Below are 18,951 nucleotides of genomic sequence, written 5' to 3' on the forward strand. Positions count from 1 at the left end.
GGTGCGTGGAAAAAGGGTGTGTGCGTCGATTTCACCCCAGCACACACGGACTTGTGTCGTTATTTTCCACGCGGGGAAGTCGGGCGTCGTTTTCCGGCGCGCGGACAGTCTCTTTCTGTGGGTCGCGGGGATTACCAGATGTCCTGGGTCTGTGCGTGGATTTTCCTGCTTGTTTTCCGGCTGCGCGTCGTTCTGCGGGGCTGCGCGTCGAAGTTTCGATCTCACGGCAGACGTCGCGTCGATTTCTCCTGCGGAGTCGGGCGGCGTTGTCCTTGCGAGGCCGTGCGTCAAAGTTTTGATCTCACGGCAGGCGTCGCGCCGATTTCTCCTGCGGAGTCGGGCGGCGTTGTCCTTGCGAGGCCGTGCGTCAAAGTTTTGATCTCACGGCAGGCGTCCGGTCGATTTCTCCCGGGAAGTCGGGCGGCGTTGTCCTTGCGAGGCCGTGCGTCAAAGTTTCGGTCGTCCCGAAGGCGTCGCGTTGATCAGCGTCGGTGTGCGGCGTTTTTCTTGCCGCGGAACAAGCTGTGCGTCGAAAAGTTCGGCGCACGGAGCGTCCAAGAGGAAGAGTGAAGTCTTTTTGGTCCTGAGACTTCAGGGAACAGGAGGCAAGCTCTATCCAAGCCCTTGGAGAGCACTTTTACAGCCAGGCAAGAGTTCAGCAAGGCAGCAGGCCAACAGCAAGGCAGCAGTCCTTTGTAGAAAAGCAGACAGGTGAGTCCTTTGAGCAGCCAGGCAGTTCTTCTTGGCAGGATGTAGTTTCTGGTTCAGGTTTCTTCTCCAGCAAGTGTCTGATGAGGTAGGGCAGAGGCCCTGTTTTATACTAAGTTGTGCCTTTGAAGTGGGGGTGACTTCAAAGAGTCTCTAAGAAATGCACCAAGTTCCCTTTCAGCTCAATCCTGTCTGACAGAGTCCCAGTAGGGGGTGTGGCAGTCCTTTGTGTGAGGGCAGGCCCTCCACCCTCCCAGCCCAGGAAGACCCATTCAAAATGCAGATGTATGCAAGTGAGGCTGAGTACCCTGTGTTTGGGGTGTGTCTGAGTGAATGCACAAAGAGCTGTCAACTAAACCTAGCCAGACGTGGATTGAAGGGCACAACAAGATTTTAGTGCAAAGAAATGCTCACTTTCTAAAAGTGGCCTTTCTAGAATAGTAATATTAAATCCGACTTCACCAGTCAGCAGGATTTTGTATTACCATTCTGGCCATACTAAATATGACCTTCCTGCTCCTTTCAGATCAGCAGCTGCCACTTCAACAGTGTATGAGGGCAGCCCCAATGTTAGCCTACGAAAGGAGCAGGCCTCACAGTAGTGTAAAAACGAATTTAGGAGTTTCACACTACCAAGACATATAACTACACAGGTACATGTCCTGCCTTTTACCTACACAGCACCCTGCTCTAGGGGTTACCTAGGGCACACATTAGGGATGACTTATATGTAGTAAAAGGGGAGTTCTAGGCTTGGCAAGTACTTTTAAATGCCAAGTCGAAGTGGCAGTGAAACTGCACACACAGGCCTTGCAATGGCAGGCCTGAGACAGGGTTATGGGGCTACTGAGGTGGGTGGCACAACCAGTGCTGCAGGCCCACTAGTAGCATTTAATCTACCTGCCCTAGGCACATGTAGTGCACTCTACCAGGGACTTACAAGTAAATTAAATAGTCAATCATGGATAAACCAATCAGTAGTACAATTTACCCAGAGAGCATATGCACTTTAGCACTGGTTAGCAGTGGTAAAGTGCCCAGAGGTCAAAAGCCAACAACAACAGGTCAGAAAAAATAGGAGGAAGGAGGCAAAAAGTTTGGGGATGTCCCTGTCAAAAAGCCAGGTCCAACATGACCCCCTACCAGCCTAAAGCCAGGGGAGAACAATCACTATCCTGATGTACTTCCCTGTTTGAGGCGACAGAACAAGGACCCAGGCCCACAACAGCAGGGGCATGCTCCAGTTCTTCGCCTTCCTGACTCCAATTGGATCACTCTGTCCATACTCTCAGGGCCCACTAAGCCAACCCATGGGGAACCTTTCTCCTTACCTGCGGATCCCATCTGTGCAGCACCTAACCTTACTTTGCTCACAGATGTATCCCAGGAGCAGGATAGTACCACCATGACCAACACAGTGGTGTTGCCCACTCTACCCCTGGGGTGTGACACTTGTCCCCTCACCAGGGATAACTCTGTCCACCCGGACAGCAAGCCACAGTGATTACTGACAGCTGCCAGGAATGAGAGCCAGGCCCCAGGCCTCTCAAAGCTCTCCAACCACTGTGGCTGTGGAGAGTGGGGGGCGGTAGCCCCAGGTGCTGGGCACCCTTTAACCACTCTCTCTTCCACCAGGTCAGGGATGACAGCCTGAACCTGGTCCTCCCCTCTGGGGCTTTGTACCCTCCCTCCTGGAGCGGTACCCCCAGAGTCCAACATGGTCAGGGTGCTTACAGAAGTCACCCTGTACCATTCCTCCACCAGTGCAGGGCTGTTAACCTGCAACTGGCCCTCCAACCTGGGGCCTGTACCTTCAGGTTGGACTAGGGCCCGGGGTGAGGCTTCCCTCCCCCTGCCCTCCCTTCTGGGGTCCAGCACCCTCCAACTAGGAGTGGCCTCCTCAGAAGACAACATGGTAGGGGCACTGTTATCAGTAGCCCCTCCCTCCAGGTCCGGGGGGACACCCTGAACCTGGTCTTCCAGCCCAGGGTCTGTACCCTCAGACTGGATCACTGCCTGGCAAACCAGGACTTCCTGGGAGGCACACCTACCCCCCACCAGGTCAGAGTTTAACCTCTGCACCTGACCATTCAACTCAGAGTCACCACCCTGAAGTTGAACAATTGCCTGGCACGCCAGGACTTCCTGGAGGGCACACTGACCCTCCACCAGGTCAGAGTTTAACCTCTGCACCTGACCATTCAACTCAGAGTCACCACCCTGAAGTTGAACAATTGCCTGGCACGCCAGGACTTCCTGGAGGGCACAATGACCCTCCACCAGGTCAGAGTTTAACCTCTGAACTGGGCCATTCAACTCAGAGTCACCACCCTGAAGTTGAACAGTTGCCTGGCGCACCAGGACTTTCTGGGAGGCACACCTACCTCCCACCAGGTCAGAGTTTAACCTCTGAGCCTGGTTCCCCAACCCAGGGTCACCACCCTGAGGTTGGGCAATTGCCTGGCACGCCAGGACTTTCTGGTGGGCACACCTACCCCCCACCAGGTCAGAGTTTAACCTCTGAACCTGGTCATCCAACCCAGAGTCAACACCCTGAGGTTGGACAATTGCCTGGCACAGCAGGGCTTCTTGGGAGGCACACCTACCTCCCACCAGGTCAGAGTTCAACCTCTGAACCTGGGTATCCAACCCAGAGTCAGCACTCTGAGGTTGAACAATTGCCTGGCACGCCAGGACTTTCTGGGGGGCACACCTACCCCCCACCAGGTCAGAGTTTAACCTCTGAACCCGGTTATCCAACCCAGAGTCAGCACTCTGAGGTTGGACCACTGCCTGGTAAACCAGGACTTTCTGGGGGGCACGCCTACCCCCCAACAGGTCAGAGCTTATCCCCTGAACCTGGTTAGCCAACCCAGAGTCACCACCCTGAGGTTGAACCATTGCCTGGCAGGCCAGGACTTCCAGGGAGGCACACCTACCTCCCACCAGGTCAGAGTTTAACCTCTGAGCCTGGTTCCCCAACCCAGGGTCACCACCCTGAGGTTGAGCAATTGCCTGGCACGCCAGGACTTTCTGGGGGGCACACCTACCCCCCACCAGGTCAGAGTTTAACCTCTGAACCTGGTCATCCAACCCAGAGTCAACACCCTGAGGTTGGACAATTGCCTGGCACAGCAGGACTTCTTGGGAGGCACATCTACCTCCCACCAGGTCAGAGTTTAACCTCTGAACCTGGGTATCCAACCCAGAGTCACCACCCTGAGGTTGAATCTTTGCCTGGCATGCCAGGACTTCCTGGGGGGCACTCTCACCCCCCACAAGGGACACACCGTCCCCAAGGGCCACACAAGAGTCTGGTTGGCGCAGGTCTCCCGACCTCTGCCCATCCGGCAGAGTCTGGGTTTCCCCCAAACCAGAAACGGTTTCACCTGGGTCATTCCTGGGGGGCTCTGCTCTCAGAGCTGTCCCCTGACTCTCAAGGTCCTCCACTGGGGTCTGCAACCCCCTCTCAACCCTATGTCTGGACTTCTGCACCCCCTCACTAGGAGGGGTACTGCCAGACACCAGAACTGTTGGGATGCTGGCTACAGTCACCCCCCCAAGTTCTTCTGACACTGCGGGGCTTCCCTCAAAAGGTGGCCCTACGGTACAGGCTAGGCTTCCCTCCTGGTGTTCCCTCATGGAACCCTCTAGGACCTGGGACACTACAATCCTTTCCCACCACACTCGGTTGGGAACCACCTAGACCACTCCCTTCAGGAGCACCCCCAAATGCCTCTTCAGACTCTCTGGTACTCACCCAGAAGTCTGCCTCCATTGTAAGTTCCCTGGGGTCAGAGAACTCACACTCCACCTGGTGTTGGCGTAGCTCTGGAAAATAAGGACCAGACATATGCTCTCCAGCAATTACATCACTCTGCCCTTCACATGTATTAACCACAGTACCCTTCACCCAACCACCCAGTAACTCAACCTTGGAAAAGCACTCTACTTCACCCTCCTGAGACTGGTGAGACAGTATCTGTCTGTCCCTGACACTCAACCCAAACTCTTCTGGGATGTCTCTACACTCTATATCCAGGACGTCCATCAGGGGGGAACCCTTTTCTCTGTCACTCTCTGCTAGAGTCAGTAAAGTGTCCCTCCCCCCAGTAGGAATATGACTCCCTGTGCCAGTTCCCCAATCCTTCTCAGGGACCCTGTGCATAACGGGAACTACCTCATACCCTTGAACTGCCTGGGGTGTGTCAACTCCCTTCTTCAAGTTGGGCACCACTTCTCTGGGCTTGTGCCCTTCTTCAGCAGTACTAGATGCAAGATTTTTGCTGCCACCATCTGAACTGGACTCAGCCCTTCCGGCCTCCAGTTTCAGCTCTTTACAGCTCAGCTCTTGAGCTGCAATCTTTTCTTCTTCCAGGGCTAAGAGTCTTTTTGCCTCAACCTCTGCAAGATACTCCTCTAATTGTTGCTCCTGTCGCCTTTGACTTCGGAGCCATTCATCTATTTCTGGGTCACTGTCCAAGTCTGAGTAGTCTTCCTCCTCATGTGCGTAGTCCTCCTCCTCATCTGAGGGGTACTTAGTCATTTGGTTTCTTGCTGCCTCTCTCTCTGCCCATCTTTCTTCCCCCCAGACTATGTAGTGATGGAGCATCTCCGCTTTAGTAGATCTCCTTGCTACAGGAAGGCCCCATTGTCTGCAAAGCTTCCTTAGGTCAGCCTTAGTGAGGTGGTCAGTACGAACAAAGAATGAGTAGGTACACAATCCCATTTTGATAAGATCTTATCAGCAAAAACCAAAATCCAAAGTCCAAAATATCAATAGTATATCCAGGAGGACATCAGAGAACCAAGAGCCAAAAAAGATGAAAAATCAAGTTGACCTTCAACTGTGGGTAGGTAGTGAAATACTTAGCTACTGTATGTCACTGCACAAACACAAGTCCTATCCTCACCGCTGATCACCAATGTTAGAAATTGGGTTTTTGGTTGGCAGTAGATTGCCCTCTGTCCAAGCAAGAACCCTCACTCTAGTCAGGGTAAGTCACACACAATCCAAAATCAGCCTGTGCTCACCCTCCGGTAGCTTGGCACGAGCAGTCAGGCTTAACTTAGAAGGCAATGTGTAAAGCATTTGTGCAATAAATCATACAACACCATAGCATAACACCACAAAAATACACCACACAGTATTTAGAAAAATATATAACATTTATCTGGGTATCTTCAGGTCAAAACGATCAAAGTTGCAATATGAATTTGTAAAGATATCACTGAAAAGTGATATAAAGTGTCTTAAGTCTTTAGAAAGTAAACAGAGTCTCTTTCAAACACAAAGTACCTGGTTTCTGGTGGAAAATCTCCTCAGAGGGCCACAAAGGAAGAGGTGCGTGGAAAAAGGGTGTGTGCGTCGATTTCTCCCCAGCACACACGGACTTGCGTCGTTATTTTCCACGCGGGGAAGTCGGGCGTCGTTTTCCGGCGCGCGGACAGTCTCTTTCTGTGGGTCGCGGGGATTACCAGATGTCCCGGGTCTGTGTGTGGATTTTCCTGCTTGTTTTCCGGCTGCGCGTCGTTCTGCGGGGCTGCGCGTCGAAGTTTCGATCTCACGGCAGGCGTCGCGGCGATTTCTCCTGCGGAGTCGGGCGGCGTTGTCCTTGCGAGGCCGTGCGTCAAAGTTTTGATCTCACGGCAGGCGTCGCGTCGATTTCTCCTGCAGAGTCGGGCGGCGTTGTCCTTGCGAGGCCGTGCGCCAAAGTTTTGATCTCACGGCAGGCGTCGCGTCGATTTCTCCTGCGGAGTCGGGCGGCGTTGTCCTTGCGAGGCCGTGTGTCAAAGTTTTGATCTCACGGCAGGCGTTGCGTCGATTTCTCCCGGGAAGTCGGGCGGCGTTGTCCTTGCGAGGCCGTGCGTCAAAGTTTCGGTCGTCCCGAAGGCGTCGCGTTGATCAGCGTCGGTGTGCGGCGTTTTTCTTGCCGCGGAACAAGCTGTGCGTCGAAAAGTTCGGCGCACGGAGCGTCCAAGAGGAAGAGTGAAGTCTTTTTGGTCCTGAGACTTCAGGGAACAGGAGGCAAGCTCTATCCAAGCCCTTGGAGAGCACTTTTACAGCCAGGCAAGAGTTCAGCAAGGCAGCAGGCCAACAGCAAGGCAGCAGTCCTTTGTAGAAAAGCAGACAGGTGAGTCCTTTGAGCAGCCAGGCAGTTCTTCTTGGCAGGATGTAGTTTCTGGTTCAGGTTTCTTCTCCAGCAAGTGTCTGATGAGGTAGGGCAGAGGCCCTGTTTTATACTAAGTTGTGCCTTTGAAGTGGGGGTGACTTCAAAGAGTCTCTAAGAAATGCACCAAGTTCCCTTTCAGCTCAATCCTGTCTGCCAGAGTCCCAGTAGGGGGTGTGGCAGTCCTTTGTGTGAGGGCAGGCCCTCCACCCTCCCAGCCCAGGAAGACCCATTCAAAATGCAGATGTATGCAAGTGAGGCTGAGTACCCTGTGTTTGGGGTGTGTCTGAGTGAATGCACAAGGAGCTGTCAACTAAACCTAGCCAGACGTGGATTGAAGGGCACAACAAGATTTTAGTGCAAAGAAATGCTCACTTTCTAAAAGTGGCATTTCTAGAATAGTAATATTAAATCCGACTTCACCAGTCAGCAGGATTTTGTATTACCATTCTGGCCATACTAAATATGACCTTCCTGCTCCTTTCAGATCAGCAGCTGCCACTTCAACAGTGTATGAGGGCAGCCCCAATGTTAGCCTACGAAAGGAGCAGGCCTCACAGTAGTGTAAAAACGAATTTAGGAGTTTCACACTACCAGGACATATAACTACACAGGTACATGTCCTGCCTTTTACCTACACAGCACCCTGCTCTGGGGGTTACCTAGGGCACACATTAGGGATGACTTATATGTAGTAAAAGGAGAGTTCTAGGCTTGGCAAGTACTTTTAAATGCCAAGTCGAAGTGGCAGTGAAACTGCACACACAGGCCTTGCAATGGCAGGCCTGAGACAGGGTTAAGGGGCTACTGAGGTGGGTGGCACAACCAGTGCTGCAGGCCCACTAGTAGCATTTAATCTACCTGCCCTAGGCACATGTAGTGCACTCTACCAGGGACTTACAAGTAAATTAAATATTCAATCATGGATAAACCAATCAGTAGTACAATTTACCCAGAGAGCATATGCACTTTAGCACTGGTTAGCAGTGGTAAAGTGCCCAGAGGTCAAAAACCAACAACAACGGGTCAGAAAAAATAGGAGGAAGGAGGCAAAAAGTTTGGGGATGTCCCTGTCAAAAAGCCAGGTCCAACAGTAAGCAATTGTATCAGATTGATTACATCTTTTTACACGTATCGTTTTTCAATAAAATTGTAAGCTTTAAGGTAATGAAACTGGATGGAAGTGACCACTATCTGCTGCATCTGGAAATAATATCAGATGGAACAAACTCTAAGGAAAAGGTAGTCCCCTTACAGGCAGAACACCCAAAACGGTTAACCACCAGGATCTCAGAAGAGCATCTGTAAGGGGCTGGCCAACCTACAACAGAACTCTGAAGCGATGCAGTGGTAGCATATACCTGAAAACTATATGGCATTGTATAGTGACATAATTGCCCAAGCAGTAGATTGTCTAAAGGTGAAAATAGACGCTGTAAGGGACAAGCAAGAAAGGGCCGGTGTAGGTATACGAAAAGGGAACCTATGGGTTGATAAAAGGGAATGTAGAAACCTGTAAACCAGAAAAGGAAATGGGAGAAGAGCTTGAAGACAAAAAGCTGCCAGCTTCTCAGCGCCAAGCAGAGATAAAAAAAAAACTAATAGCCGATAGGAAAAGGGCTTTAAAGGAGAGTTGCTGGGCAAGCATGCAGGAAGCAATTGAAACGAAAAATACGAGAACGTTCTGGCAGATGGTGCAGAAAGGAACAGGAAAGGGATGTGTGCCATTAAGGTGTTTTGTAGAAGCAGCAGCATGGGTAGAGCACCTAAAAGATATGTATGGTGTAGGATGTGAGGAAAAGGCAAGAGATAGGGAAGAATGGTCTACTGTAGCAGGGAAAATTAGGACATATTTCTCCTTCAAGATTATTAAAGACACCATAGGGACATTAGAACTAACCAGATAACCTGCCAGCCTTGATAATTAAAACCAAGATAGATTGGTGGGACAAATCTGTTACTTACTTTTCCAGAAAATATTAGCAACTGGCCAAAATCCAGTCAGCTGGAAGGGTGCTATAATAAGGCTGATATATAAAACAAATAGGATTTTAAGAACCCAAAACATGATAGATTAATTAACTTCCTTGATGTGGGTGTAAAACGGTTTTCAAAAGTGTTCTTGGGGAGGCTCAAGGAATGGGCCAACCAGCCTAATATAGCCCCATTAGAAAAGGGGGGTTCCAGGAGGGCCACTGAACGACAGATCACTGTTTTGACCTATGGGCTCTTGCACTGAAGTTGGTGGAACAAAGGGAATCCCCTTTCTGCTGCTTCGTTGATTTCCGTGCAGCATTTGATTCAGTGGATTGGCACAGCCTATGGGAAACATTAACGAGTCAGGCATCCTTAGGAGCTTGTTGGCAATTTTAAAAGAACATCATTATCAGAACCAGGCTCAGGTAAGAATGGATACCGAAGAAAGCCTGTCCCAGAAAATACAAATCGAAAACAGGCTGCACCAGGGCTGTGTCCTGATTCCTCTGCTTTTCTCCATGTTTATAGCAGATTTTCCATCAGTACTCGCTGCAGCAAGAGGGTTAAGCCCCAAAATGAATAGCACACATTATAATTGCTTATTATATGCTGATAATCTAGTCGTTGTGGATATGACTGAAATAGGCCTACAAAAAAAACTTGATATTTTAATGGAATACTGCAACAAGAAAACACTAGTGGTAAACATAGATATAATGAAAGGGATAGTATTTGGGGAAAAGATTGTCAAATATACATGGCACCTAGGTACTATTAAACCAGAGACAGTAAGCTAAACATAAATACTTAGAAGTATGGTTTGAAAATAAGCTATTGTGGAAAAAGGACATAGAAGCATTAAAAACAAGAGTAATGGGCTCAGTAAGTGGCCTTAAAAAATGTAGCAAAGATTAAATAAATTGGTATGGCTTTAAGACCTATGCGAAATGCATATGCAGCTCTGGTTCACCTGGAACTCCACTACGGGGTTGAATTGCTAAACCCAAGTGGTAAGCAGTATTAGGAGTAAGAAGAGGCTAAATTTGTAAAAAGCCTGTTGTCATTACCCAAGCCTAGACAACAATGATACAGGCTATAAGGATGGAAACAGGATTACCCTCTTGGAGTCGCTTAGCCGGTGAGGTGGTGGCGAGATTCTGGCCTCTCCTAACAACAGGTGATAGGCAAAAGGTAGGGATACAATGTAAAAATGTGATTACACAGTGAACTGAAACACAATCAGTGAACTGAAATGCGCCAAGGGTGTCAGAGAAAAACTGGGGGGCATATTTAGGAGTATAGGGCCGAATATAGATAGACAAGATCTGGTAATCAAGACCACAAAGAGGGAACTTTGCACTTTAGCGGCAAATGTAAACAGAGATCATGGCATGGGGTACCTCAAGGGTAAGTTATCCACCCAATTCTTATATGACTCATGGCAAAATTAAGAATGGTTCCCATTATAGAGGCATTAATAAAACACAATCTTAGATATGAGGTACTAACGCTAAGAACTGGCCTAAATCCCTGCTATCAAAGCAATGAGGTACAAATGGCAATGCTAGATGCACAGGGAACATCCACATGTGGTTTATTAGGTAAATGTTTTTTGGAGTGTGCAAAGCTGTGGTCAATACGAAAAAGGTTTTAAAGCCACTCTTTTTAAACTGCAACATTCGGGATTGCACGCAAGCACCTGCTCTTTTAATAGATATGAGATTCCTGGATGTGATTTGTGCCTTGGGAAGATTTATGGCTGCTGTGAGGGAATTTTTATCCCGGTTTTAGGTTGTTTAATAACTTATCCATGGCTAATACTTTTAGGCATACATTTTGTTTGTGGCACACTCGTATCTACTATTAAATATATTAGTATTTTTGTGATCTGTAATATTGAGTATTTATGGTGCATATGGTAGTTTGTTTAACCACTGTAAAACAAATCACAGTGTATATCATTTTTGCTGTTGTTTAAAGACCAGGGTCTAAATAGAAATCATTTTTGACTGACTGGTGTTAATACTACTCTTTTTTTCTTCAGCACATTTAGCAAATAACTTGGGGGGTCATTCTGACCCCGGCGGGCGGCGGTTGCCGCCCGCCTGGCGGGAACCGCCATTTGGCCGCACCGCGGTCAAAAGACCGCTGGTGCCATTCTGACCTTCCCGCAGGGCCGGCGGGCGCTACCCAAGGTAGCGCCCGCCGGCCCAGCGGGAAGGAGCCCTGCAACACAGAAGCCGGCTCCGAATGGAGCCGGCGGTGTTGCGGGGGTGCGACGGGTGCAGTTGCACCCGTCGTGCTTTTCACTGTCTGCTAAGCTGTCTAAGCAGGCTAAGATGCCCGTGCTGTGAACTGAACAATGCGAACATAGTTCACATGTACGACTGCACACCCCTGCAGTCATACTGGGACAGGGTATTGAGGCACCTAATGCATTGCACAGACAGAAGCATCCCTGGTACGTGGGAGGTATGGATACTAGATCTATACCAGAGGAGCAAGAAACATAAGCCCACTTCTTGATTTATTGATTAGGGGCTCCTGATAGCTAAGCGTCTAATCACACACCAGAAAAAGTCACTAGGTCCACAGCACTTAAGGGCTTGGCTCCACTCATTGATGAACTGGGCACAGGCTGAGAGAGCAGCACTGAGCCATGAAGACGCAATGGGTATATGTAGGCACCCCATGGTCAGTGGGTGGAATGCATTAGTAGCGGGACTAAGTACAGACCTCACAGACACGTAGACAAGCATGGATGATGGTGATTCCAACCCACAGAAGCAAAACGAAAGGAGCAGAGCGGGCACCCTTAGTCGTATACGCAGGGGGCTCACTGGCAGGTATTAGTGACTACAGCAGGTGCCCTGGTCATAGTTGAAATGCACTATTTAGAGGACACCGATCCATCCACAGTGTGCTGTAAGGAATGGTAACATAAAGAAACCAACGTAGACCTGGAGGTTCTTGTTTTACCTTTACATTTTTGCTGTTGGAATGTGTTGCTAGAAATGTTTTGGTTAGATATGAAAATGTATTGTGAATTGTTGCGGATGCTGGAAATCATATAGTTATTCCTATTGTGATGCTAATTGATGAAAAGTAAGATATCTGCGCACCCATTCCGAGGAATTATACAGCAAATTGGCCAGTGTCAACAAGCGGGTATGAAGACTAAGCATGTTATTGGCACTTGACAGGGTTGATGTACAAATGACAATCTATGCCAAACTGACTTTAGTTACTGATGAGTGAGAAATGTATACCCCCGCTCACATTGTCATTGTAAGTACTGACAGGAGAGAATGATGTAATGAGAAATGTTTCCACTGAAAAACAACAATAAACAGATTAAAACAAAAAAATTATAGCGTCTGGTTAATGTAACTGCACAGGGGGAGGCAAGTGTTCCCCAGTATCACACAAGTAGTAATGGATGCAAAACTAGTGACACCGGAGTAAATGGATTTTTAAAATAATTAATACAGAGCTGCGGAGAATCCAGCAGGAAGGTGTTAGTTCATCATTCCTCTTTAATATAGGAGATAATAGAGGTTTAGAACGCACCACGACCATGAAGAAACCACTCCAAGATGGGCATAACTGGTCGGCCTGCAAACTCTACAGCAGATTGCACAAAGGCCTCTTTGACCACCTGGTAACCGTTGAGTATCACAACAGGGGTGCGACCCAAAAAGATGGTACACATGTCACCATATTTTCGATGAATCTGAAAAACACACATAACCCAAATTTAGTTGAGTTGAAAGCATCTCAACAATTTCTACAGAAAGATTTTCTACACACGTCAAGATCCATTTACTAAGTAAACATCTCCCAGAACTCCAGAAATGTCATAGTTCTATTTGCTGCTATATCAGTATGAACCCATATGTTTACAATGGCTGTCAAGTTGTTTCTGTTTACTTATTTCTTCTAAAGTGCACAGTCACAATAGGCATCATTGCACAAAAAAAGGTAAAGACACCCAACCTGTCACCAAGGACCCGACAAGAGCAGCCAATCACAAGCATTTGCAATGCAATAGGTCTTACATTTGCCTGAGTAAATCTATTGGCGTTGTAAATACATAATTGGACTTTTCTTGCCACATACGTTGGTCAACCCTGCCTCATAATTTAGTCCTTTCCTGCCACATAATTCCAGGGGCCCTGCATATAACTGCAAAAATCCCGAAAGCAATTACAACTTTTATACACACTCAACAGTTACTCTGGCAAAGTAAAAATCTTGTCAGCAACACACTAAAATAAACACATAATGTTACTGTAGGTTGTGCTGTTTTAAACAGTGTCTGTGCAGAGAGGGTATGGTGCAAGTTGGTATGAAAACGAGCATCTGGTCTGCTGTGCTGCTGACTGGAATACTGTGTTGCGATGTCTACTGACACTGTAGTTACATATGCATCTTGCCCCCACACCAGTATTTTTTTAGTCTGAGGATAACCTCCTCCAATCAAATGAGATACAAAAAAAAAAAGTACACCCCAAAATCTGTTTCAAGCGGAACTTATCGCTGGAGTATTCTAATGCCGTAATCAAAGTTATTACTATTACCAAACTTAACACTACACCTTCAGTGGACCTCAGACGAATAAAAGGGCAAAATCAGCCCTGATGTAACTCAAATCCATGACCGATATCTAAAGCTTACTTTGTGCAGGTGGAAGGCACCACCACCCATTTCTGGAACCACAATATATTTTTCATCATCTGCCTTTGGCTGAAAGCAACAAAGAGAAATGCCAAAAAGGTAGTAAAAAGAAGGTAGACTAAAATAGGAAAACTGGCCAAAGGGAGAATTGGGGGGTGAAAACAAACTGCAGGAGTGAGATAAAGATACAAGAAGTTTTGTCTGGCTGGAAAAAGTGGTCATGAGGTAGAATCAAGACTTGGCAAGCCTTGGAACAGCAACCATGGTCTGCAGCAGTAGAGGCTCCCTAATTAGGCACCTGCACATTTTTATTTTTATTTAAGTATTATAATGGATAAATAAAACCCAAAAGCTTCAACACCTTTTAAGTGGGTATAGCAATCCGATGAGCTATTTCACCCGCTTTTAAATGTTACACATGGCTGATCAATTTATTCTGTCAAACTCCATTCACATAATAGTTTTACTTATTCTGAGTTAGTCGGTGAATGTATTTTAATTGAGAGGTTTCTCAGTGCACCTTTAAGCCACAGACAACTTAACACAGTAAAAGCTTTGAGAAGAAAGACCGGCTAGCTTGTGGTGTTGTCTGGCGGAATTTCATCCCAAACCACAAAACATTAAATAGCAGATTTGGTCCCTCATTATGACATTGTGACGCTTACCGCCATGCTGACTGCCACCAACATACTGCGACCGCAGCGGTATACCGCCACCCGTATTATGACCCACACATAGAAATATGCCACTATACAGACACACACACAAGTCTGCCAGCCCAAAGGTCAGTGATAAAATGGCGGTACCAAAACCCACACCGTTATGCCACAGAAATACGACCACAGCATTATAACCCACGAATCACCACGACTGACATTCAACCGCGGTAAACCATTGGCGGGACATACCGCAGCGCTCAAAATACACACACTGTAACAAAACAACACTACATAGGTCAATTCAAACTACACACACCTGACACCCATTCACACACCAAACCCACACACCCACACCGCTATAAAACACACACCCACATTACCCACAACCCTTACCACTACAAACAATTTACAACAGAGAGAGACACACACACCAGGAGCACCCACAGAACCAGAGTCGCAGAACACCATCACCCATACACGATCCAAGCACCTCACAGCACACACCCCAACACATCACCCCACAGACCCTCACACACACTACACCCATGGCACCACAATGACACCCCAGGTTCTCTGAGGAGGAGCTAAGGGTCATGGTGGAGGAAATCATCCGGGTAGAGCCACAGCTATTCAGATCACAGGTGCAGCAGACATCCATCGCTAGGAAGATGGAGCTATGGCAGAGAGTCGTGGACAGGGTCAACACCGTGGGACAGCACCCCAGAAAAAGGGATGACATCAGGAAGAGGTGGAACGACCTATGGGGGAAGGTGCATTCTGTGGATGCAAGACACCAGATATAGCTGTACAGAGGACTGGCGGTGGACCCCCACCTCCTCCCCCACAACTAATTACATGGGAGGAACAAGTCTTGGCGATCATGCATCCTGAGGGCCTGGCAGGAGTAGCAGGAGGACTGGACTCTGGTAAGTCAAATCTTTACTAATTTCACCCCCCCCACCTGCATGCCATCACATACCCCCACCTTCACCTTCACCTTCCCCCTCACCCTCACTCCCATCATTCCACCACCTCCCACACACTCCACCATCACAACCCACCCCTCCCACAACCAAGCCCTGCATGCAACACTAATGCATGGACACCCATCACCAAAGCATGCACACTTGAGACAATCACCTTGCCCACCAAATCACCACTCGCACAGCAGCTCTGCATGCCTGGATCAGGATGACCAAACTGGCCTATCAGGCTCCTCTGGAAATTCGGTTACACACATTCCCATACCACCACAGAGCCTCCCCCCTCAGGAATCACTAGCACAGCACCCACCCAGCGGGCCCAGACCACTGTCCCCAGGACAAGTCAATCTGCAGTGTGTCCACCACTACAGGGACCCCAGGCAACCCCACAAACACAGGACCATCAGGGACCTGGGGTCAGTGGTAGTAGGCACATGGTTCAGGGGACAGAGGCACAGGACAACAGGGAAGCTGGGAGGACTGCAGTGCGACAGGGGGAGGACAGGCCCAGGGAACCGACTCTCCACTAGGCACCCACCAACATCCTGGGAGCATACCACCATTCCCAGGAGACTATGGGCCAGATACTGGTCAAGTTGCAGGAGACCCAGCGGCAGCAGGAGGGACAGTACCTGGGGATCAGGGAGGACCTGAGGGAGGTCCATACCACCCTGGTCACCATTGCAGGGGTGCTGGCTGACATGGCCAACACAATGAGGGAGGCAGTGGCACACCAACGGGCCCCTGACACAAGCCACACCGATGAACAGCCTTCCACCTCCGCTGACGCTAGTGGACAGGAGGCCCCACCACAGGAACAACAGGCCACCAGCACCCCACCCCCTGCAGAAGGAGAACCACCCCGCAAATGGGCACTGCGATCCAGGAAGAAGCCAGAGAACACTGCCAAAACCCCTGCCAGGAAATAAGACTCTCCTGAATGTCACCCTTGTGTCCCACCCTGTCACCCTGTCCACCTTGAACTTCCATTGCTCCCCTTCCTATGCCCCGTTGGACAATGCACCTGTGAAACAAATAGACTGGACCCTATCCTAGACTTTCCTCCACCATCACCGAAGCCCATTGCACATCCCCATTTACTTCTCAACACTGAAATAAACACCCTTGGAAAAAACAAGTATGGAATATGTCATATGATTTAAGGATGTCGTTTTTTAACACTCATTAAACATTGCAAATAGACTGTACAGTGATGTATACGTACTTATGAACTATAATGTGCTGCAGTAAATACACCAGGAGCCAGAAGGAGGGCACAAATATCTGCAAATAGACATGTTAAAGGGTACAATAAGTGGCCCTTGTAGTGTGAACAGCAGCCAGCCATAGAAAAATCACTTCACAAAGCAGCAATGGAAGGTGAGGTTACAGTGTCTTACCTGTGTGTCACTGGAAGTACTGTTGTATTTTAGTTGTTCTGTTGTCCACATCCTCTGCCTCCTCTTTGTCACTGTCCACAGGCTCCACCGGTTTCACACGACCACCTCCAGCCTCCTCCTCCTGCAGAAAAGGCACCTGGCGTCTCAAGGCCAGGTAGTGCAACATGCATCGATAATCTGGCAGACCTTCTTGGGTGAGTATCACAGGGATCCACCAGTTAGATGGAGGCACCTGAACCTGGCCTTCAGGAGGCTAAAGGTGCGCGCAATGATCCTCCTTGCTCGCCCATGTGCCTCATTGTAACGTTCTCTGCCCTTTTCCTGGGATTCCTCACTGGGGTCAGTAACCATGAGAGGTTGGGGTAACCAGATTCACCTGTAAATATCGAGGGATACCGGTTAGCCAGACACTCACCCTTAGGGCCAACCCCACACCCATATACCAACATACACTGGGTGGGAACCATGGGCTCACCTATTAGCCACATCCTGTGCCTCCGGAGTTGAACCATTACATATGGGATGCTGCTATTCCTCAGGATAAAGGCATCATGCACAGACCCAGGATACTTTGCATTCACATGGGAGATGTACTGGTCCGCCAGGCACACTATCTGCACATTCATAGAGTGATAGCTCTTTTGATTTCTGTACACCTGTTTATTTCCCCAGGGTGAGGGGGGGGGGGCAAAGGCAATATGTGTACCATCAATAGCACCAATGATGTTGGGGATACGTCCCAGTTCATAGAAGTCAGCCTTCACTGTGGCCAAATCCTCCACCTGGGGGAAAACGATGTAGCTGGGCATGTGTTTCATCAGGGCAGACAACACTCTGCTCAGCATGTTTGAGAACATAGGCTGGGACATCCCAGCCGCCATGGCCACTGTCGCTTGGAAGGAGCCACTTGCCAAGAAATGGAGCACTGACAGGACTTGCACAAGAGGGGGGAATCCCAGTGGGGTGACATATAGCAGAAATCAGGTCTGGCTCCAATTGGGCACACAGCTCTTGGATTGTGGCCCTATCAAGTCTGTAGGTGAAGATAATGCGCCTGTCCTCCATCATTGCCAGGTCCACCAGGGGTCTGTACACGGGGGATATCTCCATCTCCTATTTATCTGCAGCGGTTGAACTCTAGGGTGAAAAGCGTTAAACAGATGGTCATATCCAAACATATCCTCAGAGTAAAATGCCTTGCATGTTCTGACAGAAACAGTATGTGAACGTGTAATTCCGTAAATGTGCCTATGTCTGCTGTGCCTGCCCCGCCCCACCCCGAAATGTCAGCCGCCTGACCTGTGTGGAGGGACAAGTGGAAATGAGGTAATTCCGCTGACGACATACGCCGTTGAGGACCGCCGTGCAACACCTCATTGGTTATCATTGGGCCCTATGGGTTCCAGTGGCCAATAGTGATGTACCCCGGCGGTGACGGTACCCACCGCCACGGACGTGGCCGCCATTTTCTATCTGTTCACTCACTTGCTACCTGACCTTCAAGAGGAGAGGACCTACACTGCAAGTGCTGCTGTGACCTGTGTCTGGAAGCAACCATGGCTCGAGTGTCTTGGGAAAGGGCCCCTGCCTTCACTTCGGAGGAGTTGGAGTGACTAGTGGATGGGGTCCCACCCCAGTACCATTTACTTTATGGTCCTCCAGACCAACAGGTTAGTACACTGTGAGCACGATGCATGGGGCATGAATGCATGGAGTGCTGTGTGTGTAAGCCTTGTGTAAAGGAGGGTGGCTGATGGGTCCTGGGCAAAGTGCTGCATGTATGGTGGTCAATGTATGTGCGTAAGGGGATGGGAGGGATATGGTAGGCCATGAGTGTGACAGTCCGGACGGTATGACTAATCCCTGTTGTTTATGTATCTTTTTCTGCAGGTCTGCGCCCATCAGAAAAAGTGCATTTGGCGTGCCATCTCCAAGGAGGTGGGGACCCTGGGGGTCTTTGACAGGCGGAGCACCCACTGTCGCAAACGGTGGGAGGACCTGGACTGCTGGGCAAGGAAGACGGCGGAGACCCAGCTGGGGATAGCCTCCTAATGAGGAAGGGGTGCCCATCGTACCCTGACCCCCCTGATGTTCCACATCCTGCCAGTGGCCTATCGGGAGTTGGATGGGCGCTTGAAGGCATCACAGCAGCCACAAGGGGGTGAGTACAGTTTCAGAATCAGAAAATAGCGCGTGTTGAGGTGTTATCAGGGTGGGGGATGTGGGTTTGTGGGTGACTCTAAGCCAGGATGAACATGGCAGGGTAGGTTCCATGATGGGCAGGGTCTGATGCACTCCAACCCCAAATATGCCAGTGGACAACTACTACTGGGCAGGGTCCTGTGGGTATCTGCTGTGCTGCTATTGTTGTTAGGTA

General features: G+C 49.2%; 1 protein-coding gene across 1 annotated transcript in view; it reads right to left on the reverse strand.

Moving 5' to 3' along the window:
* Positions 1-18,951, reverse strand: part of LOC138267215 (cytochrome P450 2J2-like) — a 131,149-nt gene that overhangs the window by 83,896 nt on the left and 28,302 nt on the right. Inside the window, exons 5-6 of the mRNA XM_069216070.1 lie at positions 13,533-13,601; positions 12,426-12,588 (exon numbers count right to left, since the gene is read on the reverse strand). Of these exons, the coding sequence (XP_069072171.1) occupies positions 12,426-12,588; positions 13,533-13,601 (232 nt within the window). The remainder of the gene's footprint in view (positions 1-12,425; positions 12,589-13,532; positions 13,602-18,951) is intronic.

Source organism: Pleurodeles waltl, chromosome 12, assembly GCF_031143425.1.
Source record: "Pleurodeles waltl isolate 20211129_DDA chromosome 12, aPleWal1.hap1.20221129, whole genome shotgun sequence".
Taxonomy (NCBI): Eukaryota; Metazoa; Chordata; class Amphibia; order Caudata; family Salamandridae; genus Pleurodeles; species Pleurodeles waltl.